The sequence below is a fragment of the Anguilla anguilla genome, chromosome 5, assembly GCF_013347855.1.
Source record: "Anguilla anguilla isolate fAngAng1 chromosome 5, fAngAng1.pri, whole genome shotgun sequence".
Lineage (NCBI taxonomy): Eukaryota > Metazoa > Chordata > Actinopteri > Anguilliformes > Anguillidae > Anguilla > Anguilla anguilla.
This window is the reverse complement of record NC_049205.1, coordinates 57,546,305-57,568,676: the sequence shown is the minus strand read 5'-3', so window position 1 is coordinate 57,568,676 and position 22,372 is coordinate 57,546,305. Positions and strand designations below refer to the sequence as shown.

General features: G+C 41.2%; 2 protein-coding genes and 1 long non-coding RNA gene across 3 annotated transcripts; 2 read left to right on the top strand and 1 right to left on the bottom strand.

Annotated features, from left to right (window-relative positions):
* The first annotated feature begins 1,339 nt into the window (after positions 1-1,339).
* LOC118228186 (cadherin-1-like) lies at positions 1,340-3,319 on the top strand. The gene is made up of 5 exons (XM_035419523.1): positions 1,340-1,461; positions 2,354-2,502; positions 2,757-2,897; positions 2,993-3,176; positions 3,291-3,319. The coding sequence occupies exons 2-5, from the start codon at positions 2,395-2,397 to the stop codon at positions 3,317-3,319; spliced, it is 462 nt and encodes a 153-aa protein (XP_035275414.1). The 5' UTR covers positions 1,340-1,461; positions 2,354-2,394.
* Positions 3,320-8,944: 5,625 nt separating this feature from the next.
* LOC118227137 (B-cadherin-like) lies at positions 8,945-18,176 on the top strand. The gene is made up of 14 exons (XM_035417301.1): positions 8,945-9,220; positions 10,164-10,313; positions 10,588-10,743; positions 10,985-11,129; positions 11,557-11,729; positions 12,022-12,150; positions 12,770-12,955; positions 13,328-13,572; positions 13,729-13,871; positions 13,981-14,205; positions 14,444-14,668; positions 15,523-15,653; positions 16,438-16,581; positions 17,377-18,176. Exons 1-14 carry the CDS (start codon positions 9,083-9,085, stop codon positions 17,620-17,622), a joined length of 2,436 nt encoding a protein of 811 aa, XP_035273192.1. The 5' UTR covers positions 8,945-9,082; the 3' UTR covers positions 17,623-18,176.
* Positions 12,812-20,808, bottom strand: LOC118227139. Its single transcript, XR_004765181.1, has 4 exons — positions 20,416-20,808; positions 19,475-19,560; positions 13,360-13,469; positions 12,812-12,944 (listed from the first exon to the last, which is right to left on the bottom strand). It is a non-coding gene; the product is annotated as an uncharacterized LOC118227139 (long non-coding RNA).
* Between the last annotated feature and the right edge of the window lie 1,564 nt (positions 20,809-22,372).

The window sequence follows — 22,372 nt, the reverse complement described above, 5'->3', positions numbered from 1 at the left end:
GAAGGGCTTCCTCTCATTACAGGTATTTAGCAGACGCTCTTATCCAGCAGACGCTCTCCCCGCAAGATAACCAGAAGCTAAAATAGTTGTGGTTTTTTCACACTGTTACCAGAACTGAAAAAGTACAGAAGAGAGCATATGATTCAGAGAAGTGGAAAGAATAGTTTCACTCAGAAAATGGGTCCTGAAATACATTTTGAAGTCATCCTTCTCTTCATTCATGTAAGCTTGATCTCCATTGCACATGCTCTTTATTAATTCATCATGGACACATTTTAAAGATACATGATTATAGTATTCAGACATTTGAGTGATTATGCAGGCAGTTCATTTAATGAATGATATACGTAAATACAAACTACATCCTTCTGTCACCCTTCATCCTGCAGTGACCAGAAATTATAATCACTATAGTTGTATGCTTGCTGTGTACTATGCTGTGTGTGTCTTGATTATGTTTTGTTATTGGTCTGTATTCTGTGGTGTTGTGTAATGACCAAGCTCTGCCTCTAAAAGCAAACTGAACTGAATACAAGTAATGGATTATGACTTGAACTAGATTATTATTATTTTTCCCCTCTGGGGAAATTCAATTTAAATCCTGTTTAAATCCTGCCTGTCACGTTTAATATGAAGCAGAACATTATCTCAAAAGGCTTGAGGATCACCCAGGTACTTTTTATTTTATTTTATTTTTTTTACAAATCTGAGATGAGCATTGATGTTTGTCTTGGTTAGCAGTGTTTCCCCTCTTATTACTCTCCCATGAATCCAGTTTTTGCCCAGTCTCTTTTTTATTGTTAAGTCATGAACACTGACCTTAGTTGAGGCTAGAGAGGTCTGCAGTTCTTTGAATGTTATTTTGGGAACTAATGACAGCTCCACACTGGGACTGTACAAGAAAACTGCACTTACAATTCTAATTCATAAGAAATCTTTGTACTCATTTGTGAGAAATACATTATAAAAACGTAATTTATGAAAAATAACATCTAACCTTTACAATATATCATATATCACATATAGTATGTTACTATATTGCTTCAAAAGCTCTGAAATTCCTCAAGTGAGGCTTTCACATTTTTTGGAATGGTATTCCACACTACAACAATTAGCATCCAAATCACTAAAACATTTTGCAAGCTACTGGGAATCTTTGCTACTTTTTTCTTTGTTAAAAAAAAAAAAACATTGCAGCTTCAATGATATACAAGGTTTTAGTTTGGTTATATATTTGAAAAAGCGAAATAAAACTTTTACACCGTAAGTGTTCTGACACCATAATTACAATATCTGTTCTGGAGAATAAATTGATAGAAGATACTGTATTAAAAAAAAAAAAAAACTGAACTTATTAGTTCACTCCTCAGGGCTGGGCTACAGGTATACAGGCAGAGACTTTACCATGTCAACCCAGCAACACCCCCATCAACAAGGACACAACTCACCTTCTCAGTAAAGGTATATGTATGTAAATGAATTCCAACTGTACAGACTATAAAAGGCATATGTGATTCCTTCAACCGGCTATACACGTTCCAAGGTACATGTACAGATATAAAAACCACAGCTTCTTAGCCTTAAGATCACGAATGTTTAAACATTGGTATGTTTAATTCATTTTCTCACACTATAAAAATTTTAGTTGACCAAACTGTTCACTTGCCTGTATTTAATGCAGATATATGATCTTGGTGTGGTATGATCTGACAGTAAGTAGTTACACTTGGTACAGTACATAGACTGTAGAAAAATACGGACAAAGTCACTGTGACGTCACCAGGTGACTCTCCATGGGCTTGGTGAAATGCGTTTTGAAGCCCAGGAAGTGCAGTTTGTGGGCGCCGCCATGTTGTGCACACAGGAGCCACAGACTGTGCAGTAGGGACGTAAAGTTTGATCGTTCACTAAGCGCGTGAAATACAGACTCAGCAGTGACGCAAACTGTCCCTTATTCATCCATAGATTCGCCCTAATAACACAATAACTTAACTCAACAAGACAAGGAAGTGAACTTCAAAAACCCACCCTGGTTTTGGGCGCTTGCTATAGAATAATATTCTAGTTTGCACTAGTTTACATGAAATACAATAGCACAATAAAATGTGCTGGACAATATGAATGTTTTGAATGGATTAAGAATCAAATATGTAAAAAAAAAAATAAAATAAAAAAAAGATAATTGTCAGTATAAATAGAAAAATAATCAAAATAATTTCCAACCCTGTTTCAGCAGCCTTGTTTTAGCAGTACAGAAATACAGATGTGGCTGCATATAGAGGTGCCTGTGACAAAACCATTTCATACAACACAGTAAAAATCCAAAACATGTCCTTCACTGCTTTTAAAATAGAGACAAACGTGCCCCAAGAATTCTCAGAAGGCTCAAAGAAGATGTCCACAGACACGGTGATTCATGAACCCGGTTACAACCACCACTACGGTCAAAGCACGACGGGCATCATCATCCCTTCACACGTCACAGGACTGAGCAACTCTGCAGTAGGTTCATGGCCACAGATGCCTGCGGGTGCAAATGCCCATTTTCCATACTCTCAGTTCATATGAAGGTTATTTCTGTTGTCTCACATGGGTATGACTGGTGCCTCTAAAGAATGTTTTAATTTTTGATCTTAGACACACACACACACACACACACTCTTAGATATATAGATTATTATCATTTGCTGTTATTATCTGCAGTTATTTGCACTCAGTACCTTCAATACTTCAGAAATGAAAATTTGCTTCTTTAGCCTAGATCTAGTCCAGCTCTGCCACAGCTGGTGTTTCCACACTCTTCAAAAGGACTGAAGAGGAGGAAGAGGGACTGGTTCATTCCCCCCATCAGCGTCTCGGAAAATGAAAGAGGCCCCTTCCCAAAACCCATGGTGCAGGTATGTGCCCGTGGCTGCGTTTTTGCCAATTTTGAGTTTGGTAGTAGTTCAATCGTGTTTTATTCAGTGTCGCCTGGTTGTGTTTGTATTTGCAGATCCGATCCAGCCGGGATAAGGAAGTGAAGGTGCAATACAGCATCACTGGGCCTGGGGCAGATGAGGCCCCTGTTGGGCTTTTCATCATTAACAGGGATACTGGCTGGCTCAGTGTCACCCAGCATTTGGACCGAGAGAAGGAAGCTAAATATGAAGTAAGTTTGTTTTTCCAGCAACAAGACGGTATTACCAAGTATCAGCAATGGCCAAGTCTTTATTTTTATTTTTTTTGAGATTTATTAGAGGTCCCAACCGTAACTGTAGGCCCGTGTTCTTTCCTCTCTTCCCCCTCTCTAGCTCTTGGCTCACGCTGTCGCTTTGGGTGACAGTGCCAGTCGGGCCGAGGATCCCGTGGACATTATCATCAATGTGATCGATCAGAACGACAACAAACCCGAATTTACCATGGATCCGTTCCTGGGCGATGTAGCCAAATCATCCCCCAAAGGTACGTTCATCTTATGGCAAATATGAAAATTCAGTATGCTATAATAACAGTAGCATATTCTTTGAGAGCAGTATCGATATCCACAAGCCGGGCTGACTGCCCAAGATGCAATATCACAAACAGTCGCAGTGGTGCTCTGTTGAATCAAATGATATTTTTTGTTTTGATATTTATTTGTGTTCATTCATTTTCCCTCTTAAGGTTTTGAATTCATGAAGGTGACTGCAATTGATAAAGATGAACCAGGATCAGAGAATGCTGACATTAGATACAAACTTCTGACCCAAAACCCAGAGAGTCCAAAAGCAGATATGTTCTTTATTAACCCTTCGACTGGAGGGATCCAACTGAATTCAGATGGGCTGGACAGAGAGGTATATGATACACTAATAACAGGAACTATATGTAAAATGATAATGACAAAATAGACATTATGGACATAATAGACAAGAATGTATCCAGTTAGAAATAGTAAAACTATTTTGCGTTTCCTTTTGCAGGACCTTCCTAAATACACATTGATAATTCAAGCTGCTGATATGGTGGGGAAAGGCCTCGCAACCACCTGCACAGCAATCGTCACGGTAACCGACAGCAATAACAACGCTCCTCAGTTTGAGCACAGTTCAGTAAGTGACCTTTAACTGGTACTTTTCAGTTATGTTGAGTGATATTCAAGTCTTTATGTTCATGATAAAGAAGCATCCATTAATAGCTGTCAGGTTAAACTGTGTCCTTTGTGTAACACACATACTGTAAACTTTATCCTTCACAGTACACGGTGTCTGTCCCTGAGAATGAAGTGGGTGTCGAGGTGGTGAAAATGACAGTGACTGATGGGGATGAACCCCACACACCGGCCTGGACAACTAAGTACAGGATTATTGAGGGAAACAATGGAGGTTTCTTCAATGTCAGTACTGGACCCAGCAAGCTGGAGGGCATTATTACTACAGTCAAGGTAACGATCCACGTTCTGGAGACCAAACATTTCATAGGGTCTTTGAACTGGTAATAGTGAATCTGCTTCAGCACCAACCTTTTTCCAGACTGTTACAAATTAAAATTTAATTAATTAATTAATTAATTAATTAATTAATTACTTAATTTAATGTATTCCATCCCCATTCAGGGCCTTGATTTTGAGAAGAATGCACGCTACACCTTGTTGGTCACTGTGAAGAACGACGCCCCATTTTCCACCCGTCTGCCCACCTCCACTGCCACAGTTATTGTGAATGTGAATGCGGCTCCAGTCTTTAATCCAGTTGAGAGGGTGGTCATTAAACCAGAGAACCTGGAAGTTGGGGCCGACATTATTGCATATACAGCAACCGATCCTGACACGGCAAGAAATCAGAAAGTGTGGTAAGGGAATGTTTCTGGGAATACCACACATTTAACACTCCAACTGTCATATGGATTAGTCTGAATCAGGTTCATTAATTTGTTTCTGCAGCTGCACTTCATTAGCATACATGCCCAAATTTTTTTCACACCAGGGCAGATCCAATTCAATGTTCTAACAGTGATGTAGCATACAGTGCCGTGAAAAAGTATTTGTCATGTTCCTAATTTATTCTGTAATCCCATATTTCTTACAATGGTTTCAGATCTTTAGACAAAAATGTAATGTGAACCTGGGTCAACACAAAACACATTTTAAAAATTGTTTCATTTTTTTAATGAAATCAGGAAAGGGGACAGCTAATTTTTCACGGCACTGTAGCCATTGACTTAAACAAATCCATGTGCAGTAGCAGATTAAATTATACAATGTAGTGGTTGAGAGAGAATGGAAACAAGAAACTGAATGTCAACCCGTTTCCCCTGAAGGTATAAATCGGGCTATGATCCTGCTGGATGGCTCAATGTCAATAAAGAGACTGGACTCATCAAAGTCAGGAGCCTCATGGATAGAGAATCTCCCTTCGTCATCGGGGGCAAATACCGGGCCCTCATTAATGCCATTGATAACGGTATTGTCTTTTCTTTTTTCGTACCATTCTTGCTTACTTTTATCCCTTCAAAGTTGTGAACCTAAGACATTTCTTAATTATTATTATTTTTTTTAGATGATATCCCTGCGACGGGAACCGGGACTCTGCTGATCGAGCTGGAAGATGTAAATGACAACGCTCCCACAATCGAGGAGAGGACGATTACGATCTGTAACCAGGAATCTCAGCCCGTGACGCTGTCCGTCTCTGACAGAGACGGGCCGGGCTTCGCTGCCCCTTTCCGTGCGGAGCTCCGTGGATCATCCGAGACCATGTGGACTGTCAGGATGAACGACACAAGTAAATAGCGCCGTGACATCGCTGTGCTGGACTCCCATAAGAGTCAAGGGAGTCCTATAGGATTGCCTTTACACAGCATCAGGAAATGTATTTAGCATACATATTTTTCAATAATGTTCTTGTTATACTAACTGCAATAATGTCAATATTAGGTACTATTAGGGTCCTAAAGAAGTGTCTTCTTCTACAGAGTTAGGGGTATATTTCTGAAGCTAAGTTGCTATTGCGATTAGTTTGTATGAATAAGATTAAAACTCATCATCTTTCCCCTGTTTAGAGACTGGCATCATTCTGAAACGCCGGACCATAGTGGAGGACAACGTCTACACCATTGTTCTAAGGGTCTATGACAACCAGGGACTTTTCTCGGACAACACCATCACTGCCAGTGTAACCTGGGAAGGCTGCATTACTAGAGGATATTTTTGCATGAGACCAACTTAAAATTACTGAATTATCAGAATTAATTTTAAATTGACCTAAAACGTTATCACTCTTCATGATCAAATTAACAGATTTTCTTGCATTTGTGATTATGGAAATCAAGATAATGTCTGATTTTAATTTTCTATTGATATTATCTTATTGTATTGTATTATGTGTTTTGGAATTCTTGTGCAGAACTAATGCTTCTGATAACGGTTATTGCAAGACAATGTTGACTGTTGAGTGCAGTTCAACAGCATGAATTAGCATTGTTGCTTTTACTCACATTTTAAAGTTGAAATACTATTTCCTGCAGAATCATACTTTGGCAGATTCTTTTCTGTCTGTCTAAGTTTTTTTTCCTTAACTATAATAAATCATCCATGCATCCAAATGAATTGTGATATTATTTTTAATCTATCTTATAATGATAATAATCTTATTTTTTCTATTATTAACATGAGTGACTGCTGACATGGAGCAGCCAGATTTTTAACCCTACAGATTTTATGTATATCCATATTATCCCACTATACTATGTTTTCCCTGTCTCCATCTCCCATTTACAGTCTTTCATTGGTTTATATTGTGAACAAACAATTGTAGCTCTAATTAAAAATGTGCGCAAAAGAAAAGTTAACTGTAAATGGAGAAATTTTTTATTAAATTTATACTCAATTTACAATTTACTTGTTTACACTGCACAATGTGAAACTGATTTTCAAGCTAAAACTTTCTTAGAATAAAAACATTCTTTTAGACCAGCAAATCATAGTTGCAGTTTCACTGTAGTCAGGGGAACTGCTTTCTCTCTGGGTGTATTGAGTTCTTCCTGTAGCTGTGGTGGAATTTTACACCGGTATCTTTTGCCAGACAACACAAGATATTTGTTTACTGCATTTTGATCTTTCTGGCCTTCCCCTGTTAACATCGCTGCCCGTCAGCTGGACCCTTCTGAGTGTGTACTAAACACTGCACCCGGAAATCTTAAGCTCCTCTTCTCACGGGGAATAACTTTCCCACAATATATATACTTTCACACCGAAGCCTAACGCCTTCTTTTATAGAAACTTCAATTAAATTTAACTACCCTCCCATCCCCCATTTGCAAAATGATTGGATAAACTTCCAATGATTTGTTTAATTGCAATCAAAGCCAAATGAGAGTTTTTTTTCCAAAGTCGTGTCTCGCATAATTTTTAAGTAAAACTCTGTTTTTTTGTGTTTTTGGTAGGCAGAAATTGAATATTATTATTCAATAAATGCACATATATTAACAGAATTCTTCTCTACATAAGTTTTTTTTAAAAGAACTACGGGTGGCCTAGTATTTTTGGCCAGTCCTGTAGGTTTGTTGTGTAAACATATGATATTTGATGATTTCCATGAAGGGTAAGCTGAAGGTGAACATAACTGACGCGGGATATGGGCTAAACAATTTACGAGAAAGAATACGCAGTTAACCCTGTGATGTCATTAGCGTTTCAACCGTAATGCACGTATCTTTAAAAAAATGCCTCCATTCCGATGATTGATGATATACCTCAGATCGCAGGGCCCAGTCGCAGGAGTGCACATAAACAGCGGAAATACCTTCCCGTCTGTCGGTGACAGAGGTCACCTTCAAGCTACGTTGGTCTTCCCACTTACTGCTGAAAGATCTGATCCTGCTGACTCAGGGTAACAACAACTATTGAGAGAGAGAGAGAGAGAGAGAGAGTTTGGAGTTAGAAGTTTGAAGTAGAACATCGAGAGATTGTGGAACTGCTGTGGCGTACTGAACGTTTTTGAACTGAGGATGCTTACTGAGCGGTGTGGCAGTAAGGCGGGGTGCTAATAGTTTTGGAGCTGAGGGGGAATACTCAGAGACGATTTTTAACTAAGGTGGAGCATTGAGAGTTTGGAACTGTGGCAACGTGCTGAGAGTTCTGGAACCGAGGGTGAAAGGCTAGAGGAACTCCAGAACTAGGGCGGAGAGTTCCAGAACTGATGTGGGGAATCATGCCTTTTGGATTTGCCCTTCTTCTGACCCAGGTGAGCAGGGGGTTCTCCTTCTGGCTGGCTGTTTGAAAAAAAGAGAGGCCTGAGACTATAACGCTGTGTTGGGGTGAAGTTTCATTCACAAATAGATTTGGAAGAGATTTTAAAGAAATACAGGCACATAATAACAGAGTAACAAGAGAACGGTCACATATAGTCAAAACTTATTTATTTCTAAGACTGCTACTAAAATGCCGAACACCTTGAAGAATATAATTTTGTGATATTGTCTTATAAACAGAAATGAATGCGATTGTAGGTCTCCAAGATTGCCCAGATGCGATCATTTCAAAATTTGATTAGACTGGTAAAAATGTGTACATGAATGCACAGGTTGTCTCTTTCATTCAAATTTTAGGGTTGGATTATGGGTATACTGGCTTATTTCCAAGGCGATTTGATCTTCAAAGTGGATGGACATTATCACCAGCAGGGCGGGGTTCATGGTAAAGCTGACATGTCTAAAGGTGATCTTTTTAACGCTTTAACAGAATAGCGCGCCATGGCTCTTTAGTTGTTCATAAAACAATGGACATCACTGAGCATACTGACATTCACATATTTAATGCGGCATATTTAAAAAACAAAAAAACAAAATATAAAATAAATCCAAAGCGGTGTGAACAGATTGCACACCGTGACGCTTCTCACTGATCTCATCACGTGGATGGGCCGTCACTCATTTGAAAACAAAACTTTATGCGTGTCAGGGCTGAGTGCGCAGTCCTACCTCGCGTCTTTTTCAGACGGCATCATCGCACGTTGGCTTTCCCGACTGTTTTGCAGCGAGGTGCTCTCACTGCAGGGGGCGACGGCGAGCACCCTTTCCCTCCGATGAGAAGGTCCCGCGGCTCTTGGATCACCGCTCCCCGTTAATGGGAGCCGTGGTCCTGCAGGAGGGACAGGACGGTTTGTCGCCGCACCCCTGGGGTTCCAGAGGCGTGGAGAAACCAGCCGCGGTCCCGGGGACACACGAGCCGCAGCACAGGCAGGGAGACGTCACTCCTGCGCAGGTAAAAAAGCACAGGGATCAAGCTTCCCTCCATCAGCGTGCTTCCAAACTCCTGTGTGTTCAGTTTCCCACGTTACACCATCCCAATGACTGTAGACCTCAGACTGTAACTCGAGACATTACATTACAGGCATTTAGCAGATGCTCTTATCCAGAGCGACTTACACAACATTTTACATTGTATCCATTTATACAGCTGGATATATACTGAAGCAATTTCGGTTAAGTACCTTGCTCAAGGGTACAACGGCAGTGCCCTACCCGGGAATCGAACCTGCGACATTTCGGTTACAAGCCCAGTTCCTTACCCACTGTGCTACACTCCGTCCTAGACCATTTCGAAAAGCCGATACGTGCTTCCAGAAGGTGAGTCAGGCTAAAGCCTTTTAGCCAGACCGTGAGGTACACCTCGGCAAGAGCAACAGCGGCTTGGGGGAGCCACACTGTAACACACAATCTCCCATAGTGCCACTCAGCGAGGAAGGGTTTCACTCGGCAAGACATTCTCTTCCTCTGTGTGGAACAGCAACTCTGCCTGTCCATCTGCAACTGTTAAGTGAGTGGTGTCCTGCAATGTTCTGTGTTGCTCAGCTAGTGGATCACGGTGACTTTGAAGAGTAGGCTTTTTAAAATGTTCAGTGGAGTTTAATGGAGTTCAGTGTTCTAGAACTCCATTGCTTTCAATTTTCAATTCATTACCAGGGGCAACTGTCACATCAGCATTAGAATGTTCAGTTAAGAACACTCACATAAAACAGTTAATGGATACTACTTAGTGCCCTCCTGAATTCAGGGAGGATGATGTAGTGAAGAAATGGGGGGGATAACAAAAAAGTAGGATAAAATCTGATACATCCATACAAATATCTAACATAAGCAGTATTTTCCACTTGATCATCATCAATGTCACACTGTTCCACACATTTCCTGCTCTTCGTTCACAGTCTGTGTCCAGTCCAGACGTGTTGATCTTTCCTGCACTGTGGGTTACACAGTCGTCTGGAAACCTGAGGAGGAGGAAGAGGGACTGGGTTATTCCTCCTATCAATATCCCAGAGAATGACAGAGGCCCCTTCCCCAAAACAGTGGTCCAGGTAACCATGCCCTAGCTTGTTTTGTTTAACACCCCAGTTCACATCCTCCTCCTTAGTGTGTTATTAGGTCTTAGGTTTTTTTCAATGCAAACCTTTTTCATATATTTTTCCGTTGAGTTCACCACACTCGTCAAAGTTTCCGAAGAAGAAAGAAATAAACAATTTAGATCTAATCTTAATTGTAAGCATAGATTTTTATTGAATATGGGCAAATTTTCTAACATCCCTTTCTCATTCGTAGACGAGGCAACGATTAATACATTCGCATTTTCAGATCAGGTCCAGCAACGCTAAGAAGATGGAGGTCACTTACAGCATCACGGGACCCGGGGCTGACAGGTCGCCCGAGGGGATCTTCACCATCGACAGGCGGTCAGGCATGCTGTTTGTCACCAAGCTGTTGGACAGGGAGAAGAAAGACTCATACGTGGTAACACAGTGTTCCTGGGAACTATCCCTCATAGGAAACCAGTAGCAGCACAGCCTGCCGGGGTTCAGTGGTCTGGGCGTGAACCTTAAACTCATCCTGTAGTCAATGCTACTGGCCGAGATTATTCACCGTGGTCGTCGTTTGTTGAGTAAAATCGGACCACCGTTCCCTGTTAGATGTAGAGTGGGCATTTCGGTAAATTTTGCTTCTTGACGTCTGATGTATTGTTGTTTCCCCGCAGCTCCTGGCCCACGCTGTGGCAGTTGGCATTGGCCAAGCTGAGGAGCCCATGGAACTCGTTATTCGAGTGACCGATCAAAACGACAACAAGCCTGAGTTTACCCACAATCCTTTTCTGGGCCATGTGACTGAAGGAGCACTGCCAGGTGTGGTAATGTCAAAATGAATATATCTGTGCATGTGAACAAACTCTGGTTCTTATGTATTTTAAGAATCCGAATATTGTGAATGATTTGATACATCGGTCATCATCCTTTTTTCAGTATATGTTAACGACACAGTTGCTTTAAAAAAGAAAGAGCATTAATTCAGAAGTTGGAAGGTATTTACGTCATTATTTTGATTTCCCACAGAGCCCTTCACATAAAATGAGCAAAACATTGCGGCATGTCTGCAATTAATGCTTCAGTTCAGCATGAATTCATAGACAAATGGGTACATTTATTTATATATGGTCAGCCATGGATTTTGATAATGTGAAGCTATTCATAATGATACATTTTACCTGTAGGCCCATCTTTGCCATTGGCACTGGTCGATATTAATGAGCAATAAAGTCAAATTCGTTTTCAGATTCTGCATTCATGAAGGTCACAGCGACAGACAAGGACGATCCCACCACAGATAACGGTATCGTCCGGTACAAGATCGTGAGCCAGGAGCCGCGACTGCCGAGCCCGAGCATGTTCTCCGTAAACGCGGTCAGCGGAGTGGTCAGTGTGGCTGCGGCGGGGCTGGACAGAGAGGTGAGGCTCCGCCTCCAGTTCAGCAGGGTTCTGTGTTAATCAATCAATTTCCTGAACCGAAATGGAATTGACTCCATCCCTGCGATGAACACACAAACGTACTATTTCTATTACTATTACTATTTACTTTAAAGAAAATTTCAGCAAAAGATTACTATTAATTGACAAAATGTGTTAAAAAACCAACATTTTTTCAATGATAAAAAACTTTATCAGAACCTTTTATATTATGAGCAATCACATGATTTCTCATTTACTTTTCAATTTCTCTCTTTTTATGTTTGTGACACAGGCATACCCTGAGTATAAGCTGGTTATTCAGGTAGCAGATATGGAAGGGACTGGTCTTTCAAATACCTGCACAGCTATTGTCACGGTGACAGATAGCAATGACAACGCTCCTCAGTTTGTCGACAGCACTGTGAGTTCATCGTGAGTTCATATTCATAACATAATTAATTGACCATTCAAAACCAACCAGAATCATAAAAGACGAGTCATCCAAACATGATATATGGCATAAACGATGTATCCAGTTCTAAATTCTCATCTAGAAATTAGAACTTTTCACTTGGAAATTCCTAAATTCATGCATAAAACATCACCATAATCACGATGTTACGACACATTATTGTGATGTTACTGAACATTATTATGATGTTACTCTACATTATCGTGATGTTACTGCACATTTTTGTGATGTTACTAGACATTATCGTGATGTTAATGAACATTGTCATGATGTTACTCTACACTATGGTGATGTTACCACACATTATCGTGATGTTACTAGACATTATCGTGATGTTACTGAACATTATCACGATGTTACTCTACACTATCGTGATGTTACTAGACATTATCGTGATGTTACCACACATTATCATGATGTTACTCTACACTATCGTGATGTTACCACACATTGTCGTGATGCTACAAAGCAACTGTGAGCAAATGTTATGCTCCCTGAATGCTTATGTAAGGCTTTGAATGTGTTTTTCTATTTCATAATAGCATAATTTCAGTGTTGATTCCCACAGTACTCCGGCTCAGTGCGCGAGAATGAAAAAGGTGAGGCGGTGGTGAAAATGACGGTCACAGACGAGGACGAGCCCCACACACCGGCCTGGTCCACGAAATACACCATCATCAGAGGAAACGAGGGAGGACTCTTCAGTGTCCATACTGGTCCAGGCAAGATGGAAGGCCTTATCACTACAGCCAAGGTAATGTTCTCAATTAGCCAACAACATTTTTGCCAGTGCTGAGAAAAGCATTTCAGTAACACAACTTTTAAAACTTACATAGTACTAATTTTCCTTCTAAGTGTCTACGTGTCCTTTAATCAGGCACGTCTGACTGGAATATGCTTAAAATTAATATGTTATTTTCCAAAGAACAACACTTTTCACACTTACACTTACACACTTTCACAGTTTACAGAAGTTTGTCATTTAAATATTATGGACGTTTTGAAGGTATGAGGTGTGTTTAAAAGCAGTCCTTTGTTTTGGTCAGCACGAAAACTTGAGCTGTTAAAGACTGTTACACCATCTTCAAATGATGAATAATTGAATTAATAATTCATTTTCCATTAGGGCCTGGACTTTGAGAATAAAAAGAAGCACACCTTGTTGGTCACTGTGGAGAATGAGGCTCCTTTCGCAGCCCGTCTGCCGACCTCCACAGCCACAGTCGTCGTGAACGTGGAGGACGTGAACGAGCCTCCGGTCTTCACGCCTGCTGAGAAAGTCATTAAAGTGCCGGAAGATTCCACAGTAGGCAGTGATCTGACTGAGTACGCAGCAAAAGACCCTGACTCTGCCATGAAACAGACTGTCAGGTGAGACACACACACACACACAAACACGTGCAGGCACATGCAAACGCACACAGGTCTTTGTACATGCAGACACGCAGGCGCAGACATATGTCATATGCGTGAAGACGTGTCCACAAACTGACGGCTGTCGCCTCCTAATGCGATTGCCCTCTTAAGGTTTCAAATCGAGGATGATCCTGCAAGATGGCTGACTATCAACAAAGGGACCGGGCTCATACGCGTCAAGCGCCCCATGGACCGGGAATCCTCCTTCGTCAAGGACGGAAAATACAAAGCGACCATCCTAGCGTATGACGATGGTAAAGTCTGCGTCCGGAACACTTAACACCGTGTCCTGCAAACCGGTAGTGAGGGTTACACTTTTCATTTTGCCAGGGGGAAACGTTCAATAGGATTTCACTCTTGCAGACGTGGTTCCAGCCACGGGTACCGGCACCCTGATTATAGACCTGGACGACGTGAATGACAACTCGCCTCTCGTTGACCAGCGAGAGGTGAGCATCTGCAACGAGCAGCCGGACCCCGCCCGCTTGAGCGTCATCGACGCGGACGGGCCTGGGAACGCTGGGCCTTTCGACGTGGAACTGCTCGGCGAATCCAGGAACAACTGGACCGCCAGAGTGAATTCGACGAGTAAGCAATTTAGCCGCTGGTCAGCGTTCAAAATGAAAGTGAATTGAACAGCCCTAGTGGAAGCTGATCTCATAAACCAAGCCCTCTCGTGTGGTAAGAATACAGATAACTGAAGAGCAGAGACTTAAAAAAAAAAAAGAAGCTATTTAGCCCCCTCTAGTGGCGAGAATGAAACTAGACGTCAATTAGAAAACAAACTGAAATTGCCACCGTGGGTTTTTTTTTTCTTCTTCTCCAGGTGGCAGTGTGATTGATCTGATGCTGAAGAGGAAGCTGGATCCTGGTGAATACCATGTGGTGCTGAGGATCTACGATGCAGGAATGCACTTTCAGGACAGCACGGTTTCCGCTGAAGTCTGTCAATGCAAGGGGAGCGTTTCCACCTGTGTCCGTCACCCGCCGAGTCCTCACACTGGTGGTCCGCTCTCCATCGGCGTGTTAGGCGCTATCCTCGGTCTCTTGCGTACGTCCTGTCTATTTTAAAAGCTACAAAGAAACTGGGAGAAAATGCTTTGGTTGTACATACAGAAGTGCCAAGATTTTTAAGGGCCAGCCTTGTAAGGGCCACTAACCGGACACATCTGACTACAAACCCTCCCTGGGATTCAGTTTGATAATTTTTTGTGATTTATTCTCAAAGGTTTGAAAGGCCAAGCTAATGAAGTTTTATCTGATTATTGTGAGGTGAACAACCAAATATGTTTTTGCAAATGTGATTAATTTTTTGCCAGACTGTCTGTATTCTGTCCTGTGCTGAGTAACGTTAGTATCACTAGTGTTATGGTGTTGTTCCACCAAGTGCTGGTGCTGCCACTGATGTATGTTCTCATTGCATTATGTACACAGTCCTTCAGGGAATCCTGTCGCCCAAGCCAAATCCCAGTTCACGTGTTTTTCATGCATGTGTCTTTGTGCATGCTTGTTTGTGTGTGCTGTTAATGACTGTGTACCCCGATCCACAGCGCTGGTGGTGTGAGAGCCTGTTTGTGAGGCGTTAATGGCGGTATGCAGTGCTAGTGTTGTATGTGTTTGTTTGTGAGGTGTTAATGGCGGTACGCAGTGCTAGTGTTGTATGTATTTGTTTGTGTGGTGTTAATGGCGGTATGCAGTGCTAGTGTTGTATGTGTTTGTTTGTGTGGTATTAATGGCGGTATGCAGTGCTAGTGTTGTATGTACTTGTTTGTGTGGTGTTAATGGCGGTATGCAGTGCTAGTGTTGTATGTGCTTGTTTGTGTGGTGTTAATGGCGGTACGCAGTGCTAGTGTTGTATGTGCTTGTTTGTGATGTGTTAACAGTGGTATACTCTATGGCTCACAGTGCTGGTGCTGCTACTCCTCATGTTCTTGAGGAGAAGGAGCAGACCGATGAAGGAGGAGCCTCTCCTCCACGATAACGTTCGGGACAACCTGCACTACTACGACGAGGAGGGCGGGGGCGAGGAGGACCAGGTGGGTGCTGAAGGGTCACAGAATGACAGCGGGGGTCACTCCATAGATGGCGACCACAGAATAATCTGTGGATTTGTCTCTGAAGTAAATGGCAAGGGGCAAATTCAAATTGCTTCTGTAAATGTCCAGCTGTAAAACTGAATTGTATGCAAAGACGCAATCAGTCTAAGTTGCTCTGGATGTTTAGCTTTACGCACTGGTTGTACAGGATGCTTAGCTTTACGCACAGGTTGTACAGGATGCTTCGCTTTACGCACTGCTTGTACAGGATGCTTAGCTTTACGCACTGGTTGTACAGGATGCTTAGCTTTACGCACTGCTTGTACAGGATGCTTCGCTTTACGCACTGCTTGTACAGGATGCTTAGCTTTACGCACTGGTTGTACAGGATGCTTCACTTTGCGCACTGCTTGTACAGGATGCTTAGCTTTACGCACTGGTTGTACAGGATGCTTAGCTTTACACACTGGTTGTACAGGATGCTCAGCTTTACACACTGCTTGTACAGGATGCTTAGCTTTACACACTGGTTGTACAGGATGCTTCGCTTTACGCACTGCTTGTACAGGATGCTTAGCTTTACGCACTGCTTGTACAGGATGCTTAGCTTTACGCACTGCTTGTACAGGATGCTTCGCTTTACGCACAGGTTGTACAGGATGCTTAGCTTTACACACTGCTTGTACAGGATGCTTAGCTTTACACACTGCTTGTACAGGATGCTTAGCTTTACACACTGCTTGTACAGGATGCTGAAACACTGGTGACTCTGTGTCCTCTAAAGGAGTACGACCTGAGCCAGCTGCACAGAGGCCTGGATAACCGGCCCGGTGTCTTCCGGAACGACGTGGCCCCCACACTTGTGCCAGTGCCGCTGTACCGGCCACGGCCCGAGGAGAACGAGGAGATCGGAAACTTCATCGAAGACGTGAGTAGCACGCCAGGCATCACCGCCTCTACGAGCACAACAGGTTCTCTGGGCGTGGAACAGTGTTCAGGCAGCCACGCTTTAATCTGGAAGATCGCAGGTTCAAACTTTGGCTGGGGCATCGCTTCAGTGGTTTTGCACAAAGAACTTGAATTGCACGTGTAAATGTCCACCCGTATAAATAAAGAATAGATGCACTGTGCAAGTCATTTGTACGAGGAGTGTCTGTTAAGCAAATAACGCTGCGGAATTTGCACCATTTACAGTATCACTGACCCTTTATTGGAATTATGTGCTATGGATGGTGTAGTCTACTGAAACACCAGTCTCCTCTGTCTGACTGACACAGTAAAAGCCACTCACAGCTAATGTGCGGAGTGCTGATACCAGCTAAATTAACCCCACTAGCCACACTAATGAACTCAAGAAGCTCTCTCTTTGCAACTTAATATTTTCGCTCCCAACCCCATCTACATGCCTTCAGTTGGTAGGCTCTTCCACATAATATACCCAACAGCGTACGCTAATGAGCTACTCTCTGAGCCTCTAAGTGAAAATGGAGAAAACACTCCTCTTCCATTGGCTGTTTTCTGAAGGCCGCAGACAAAGTTTTGGGTTGTTTATTTATCGGTTGTTCCAATTTGGTTCAAACTGGAAATTAGACAATGTACTACTGTGTGTTGATAAAAAAAAAAATATTTTTTTTAAATAGCCAAATTGTTCCATCTGATCAACTTTGTGTGGTAGGTATGGCTGCCGTCGTTTCAACTACCCCTCCCCTCCGGTGCGTTTCAGAATCTGAAGGCCGCGGACGGAGACCCCACCGCCCCGCCGTACGACTCCCTCCTGGTGTTCGACTACGAAGGAGGCGGCTCTGAGGCCGGCTCCCTCAGCTCCCTCAACTCCTCCAGCTCGGGGGAGGACCAGGACTACGACTGCCTGGCCGAGTGGGGGCCGCGCTTCAAGAAACTGGCGGACATGTACTGCAGCGGGGAGCACTGTGACTCTGAAACGCTGCCCAGTAAAGTAGTGTGGGTGTGAAGGACTTACCACGCCCCCCTGGCCGTGTTCCGTCACGAGGTCGCTGCGTCGACGGCAGCAGCGGGGAATGTCGGCCCGCTCTTCAAGGAGCTTAAGACGGGCGCCTCAAAAAAGTTTCTTATTTCGTAATTAAAAAAAAATTAGCATTACATTTTTTTAATACACATATTATACCGAAAACACATTTTTCATTCTGCAATGCCTCCATGAAAATAAATAAACATATAAGCCCTTCAGTCATTCATTCTTTCGCTCGGCTGTGGCAATGATGAAAAGCAATCTTCCTTTTATGAGACTTTTTTGGAACTATAAATCCCCCTGGAAAGGCATTTTAAAGGATACGTATCATTGTATCATAAATTATGAATGTATACACATACAAAAAAGCCCCACATGAAAATGTTATAGCCCACACCTATACACAGAATCTTCTTATACATTACACAGACTACAGCTGTATGTTCTCTCCAAGCAGGTCATTTTTTCATACCTTTCATCCCTTTTGCTTTTAAATATTGCTTACAGAGACAGAAAATGTCTTTGTAATGGAGGCATATCATTCAAAAGGTAAACTTCACATGCACAATTCTCTCAAATGGTGGTGAAGACAATTTTGGGATTTATTCAAGAGGCAAATATACCTGATTGCAATAATAAAAAGTTTAACTGCTCTAAATACACACCCTTTGTCTCAAATGGGTCAATATTTACACATGTACACAGACAGAACTGTACTTGCATTCCTGCACAACAAAAAGTGTAGTTAACTTTCCATCAAGATGTTTAACAGTGCCACTGAAAATGATTCATCTGCACGTTTATTTGGAATACCACCGATTTCCATTAGGTGGCGTGGGCCTACTTAAGCCACAGAACAATCCTTGGATTGCCCCACCTCAAGGAAATGAGCGACAAGTCGTCTGTAAAGCAGAGGTTTTGGCCAACACACTGGAATTAAAAAGACTGGAAGATTGTTGTGTTTTATTGCACAATAAGTTATAGAAAGACACACCTCCAAAATATCTTCTCATTATTTTGCAACATGCTCAAAATTCAGAAATGAAAATGAGTCCACTGCTTGCACGTGATATGAGAAGCAATATTATTATAATTATTATTATTATTATCAGCATTATTATTATGGAGAGCAAGATAATCTGATTCATTGACACAGCGACAGTACTGCTGAAAACTCAAAGGAATAATCCATTTCTGGTTTCACAGCAAGCTGTTTTGCTCATAATGTTGAAATACTTTCAGAACACAACACCAATCATTATCCATCATTTCATATAATGTATGTGTAAATTACGGATCAGTGATTTGATTTTAACTTGAGGAGCATTCTCTACTCAGCACTTCATGTATAGTGGGAAAAGCATCTCTAAGTGCTCTGTGGAGATAAGAGGGAAGGGAGTTGTTTGGGTGTCACATTTAAAAGGAAATTCATTGGGTGTGTGTACATTGTGTGGCCATTTGCTTTTCCTTTTGGAATCAGAAATGGAACCACAAGAAACAGCTCATCTTTTGGATTTTGGTAACTAACATCAAAACCACACTGAGAGTTTACCATTTGTAATGCAAGTATGGAATAAAATATCAGCAACTGAAAAGACTAAAATTAATTCATTTTTTATTTTTTCATGACCTAGACTCATCTGTATTTCCCTGTCACACTAATGAACATCTTGAAAATTCAACTTTGTTTAAAAAAATAAATAAATAAATAAAATTAAAAAAAACTCTTTAACACAGAGATTGGTCTGGTCTCTGCATCTGCCGAGGTCTACGCCTCAGTTCCTTACGCCTAATGTAATTTCCCTCCTCAAAGCAACGCGGAGGCGTTCCTTACCTCCACCTTCCTGCTCTTACAGAGCTGAACTCTGACCTCCATTTCTATCTCTGCATCCATGACTCTTCACAGTGAGGTCACCTGGGCTGGGGTTTGAGAAAGTTTGGATGGCATTTTATTTTTTTTAATAATTAAAAATAAGTACAGTTGTGTTACAACATTAATAGGCAAGCTGTGGACACATGGCTACAAACTGAAACTAACCATTTCGTACTCAATGAAGAATTCGAAGACAAAGGAAATGATAACAAGCCAGACCTGCACTGTGTTAATAAGATTGAGGGAAAAAAATAATGAAAGAATGTAAACACGTGTTCAACAACCTAATTAGAAGCGTATTCATTCACCTCACTCTTTAATGTGATCAGTTAAAATGACCTATTTTGTGTTTGCAATATAGCACAATAAGCACAATGTGAACATTTATTCTACAAGGCATGCATGGCTATTTCTGACAATGTGGCTTAAGATGGTAAATAAAATCCTCTAAACATGAAAAGCATCTAATTAACAACAACAAAAAAAAAAAAACCCTTGTTGAAATTCTTGGATTACAACTACTGTGGCTGGGTTAGCTTCAGGATTTAATGGCGAGCGACCAGAACACCCACAGACTCTATTCTATTCTATACTTGACCCTCGTGGTACCTGCATAGTTTCAAACAAAACGATGATAGCTCAAAAGTATTAACATACAGCTATTACAGTATCTAATACAAACTTGTGACCGAACATATCTATGTGCATCAGGAGACTGATATCTCACAAGGCACGTTGGGTAAAGTTAGGTAGCAAGACTAGCTCGTTATAACTTGCACATTACAGGACACTAACGCGACGTTACATCGGTTGAGAAAAGGTACGTTAGTTTGACAGTGGCTTTGGTATAGGTTAGCTAAGTAAGTTGGTTAGCTAATCTAGGTTATCAAATGCTAACTTACCCAATACCCCGATACACCTCATACATGTGTTAAAAGTGGGTAAGACAGTACTGCTTTACTAGCTAAAGGGAGGGCTGGTCTCACAAGTTACTTTGCTATGTAGCTTCTAGTCTAATGTTACTAAAATGTCGTCTGAGATCCGTTTAGCCTAGTCCAGTCGGTCAGCTAATGTTAGCTAGCTAGCAAAGCGTCCGTGACGTGCTAACGGTTGCTAACATCTGACAGCAGATTTTCTTGTTATAAAAAATCACAGATATGATATCGCTTACTATCTTATTTCACTGGGAGTAAACAAACCAACGGACTAACGTACAAGATAATGAATTTCACTAACATTAATTCACGTCCTGAATGATGTAATTTGAGAATTCAGAATACATCAACTCCTACTGGAGAAAATTCATTTTGTCACTTTGAGCTGTAGATAAGGAACTACCAAGTACCTTGGGCCCAAATGCTGCCTCCTCTTCTTTCCCTCAATCCTGATTGGTCAGAAGCGCTCCATTCCACGATAGTTACTAACAGTCAACGGCCCATTGCCACACATTGCTGGTTTTTCCCATTGAGCTGTACACTGGTTCTTCCTGTGTCAAAAAAAGGCATTGCTCAACATGTCTGGAGAACATGATAATGTTAATTTTTTGATTACTTTTTTTACAAACTGGTTGAAATGCATTGTTAAGTAATTGTAGTTTGCAAGCTACACTTTTCTTTAGGGTAGCATTGCTGTAGTTCAACAACTTTCAGTGTCGAGTAACTGGTAGTTTGTACAACAATGCTTTCAGGGTAGTTTCCCGAACACTGCCTGTATCTTTAACCATTTCTTTCCATGCCATAAAAGGAATTGAAAAATAATGTGTGCTTTTACAATTACATATATGTATCTGCTAGAATTAAAATTGATATGGTTTGAAAAATAAATTAAAAAACCAAGGGAATGAATTCATTTTATACTTCACAATCTCCATTTGAAGAGAGGTACAATCTTCCATTTAACAGTAGGATACATGTATGTTAAATTAGTGAAATTGATAAATACTCTTTATTAGACCTGCTGATTAACGCAAATAGCCTGTTCTTTCAAACGGGGAATAAACATTAAGTATAAAAATAAAAATGAATTATAAACGTATATCAATATAAATATATGAAGCACACATGCAGACATGCAAAATCTGCAGTAATTGTATGATGGTATTGAGTCAGCATGGACCAAAATCCCTCAGGAATGTTTCCAGCAAATTGTTGGTGGTCCTAGCCAGTACTAGATGGATGTACCTAATAAAGTGGCCGGTTAGTGTATGTGTCATGTTTTGGGTAAATAAAGTGTCAACATATCAGGTTTTAATTTGGTTCCAAAATTAAGCTGTATCGGTTTTTATTGTTCGCAGTATAAGTCCTCCAGTAGTCATCATTTCACATTTCCCTGTGTTTTGACTTATTTATAACCTGATGAGTTTCTGTATTCTGCTATTGTTAGTGTCATTAATGGCGGCAATGATGTCTTGGGGGATGTTATACAGAGCATGACATCATCTTTGTATCAGGGCATTTAATGTATTTAACCATTAGTATTTACTGCCACATTACTTTCCCGTATTCTTATACTTTTTGCCGGTGGTTCCATATTTATAACTAAAATGAAAGGTGAGAGGGAGTCTCCATGTCTTACTCTCCTAGCTATGGAGAAGGATTGATGGAGTTCCATTGACTCTGACTCTGGTATGTGGGCTATTTATATACTACCTGGAGCCATGGTATAAAATTACGGTGAAAACCCATAGATCTACAAGTTCCAAAGATAAATAGCCAAAGTGCCATAACAAAGACCTACCTACACATTAAATTCACGGTACAGCAAATATCATTTTTTACGTCTGTTTTTAATTGATTTGAATTAATCCTGTCTGGATAAATTAGATCAGGGATAATGTCAATAGCCTACTAGGGACAATGT

Bases quoted from the DNA above. Each gene is read 5' to 3' on its own strand.
- LOC118228186 (XM_035419523.1), top strand. From the start codon at position 2,395: ATGTCCACAGACACGGTGATTCATGAACCCGGTTACAACCACCACTAC. The intron at 2,503-2,756 runs GTAGGTTCATGG...TTGCTTCTTTAG, and splicing joins CAGGACTGAGCAACTCTGCA to CCTAGATCTAGTCCAGCTCT. The intron at 3,177-3,290 runs GTATTACCAAGT...CCCCCTCTCTAG, and splicing joins GTTTTTCCAGCAACAAGACG to CTCTTGGCTCACGCTGTCGC.
- LOC118227137 (XM_035417301.1), top strand. From the start codon at position 9,083: ATGGGAGCCGTGGTCCTGCAGGAGGGACAGGACGGTTTGTCGCCGCAC. The intron at 11,130-11,556 runs GTGTGGTAATGT...ATTCGTTTTCAG, and splicing joins GACTGAAGGAGCACTGCCAG to ATTCTGCATTCATGAAGGTC. The intron at 14,206-14,443 runs GTAAGCAATTTA...CTTCTTCTCCAG, and splicing joins CGCCAGAGTGAATTCGACGA to GTGGCAGTGTGATTGATCTG.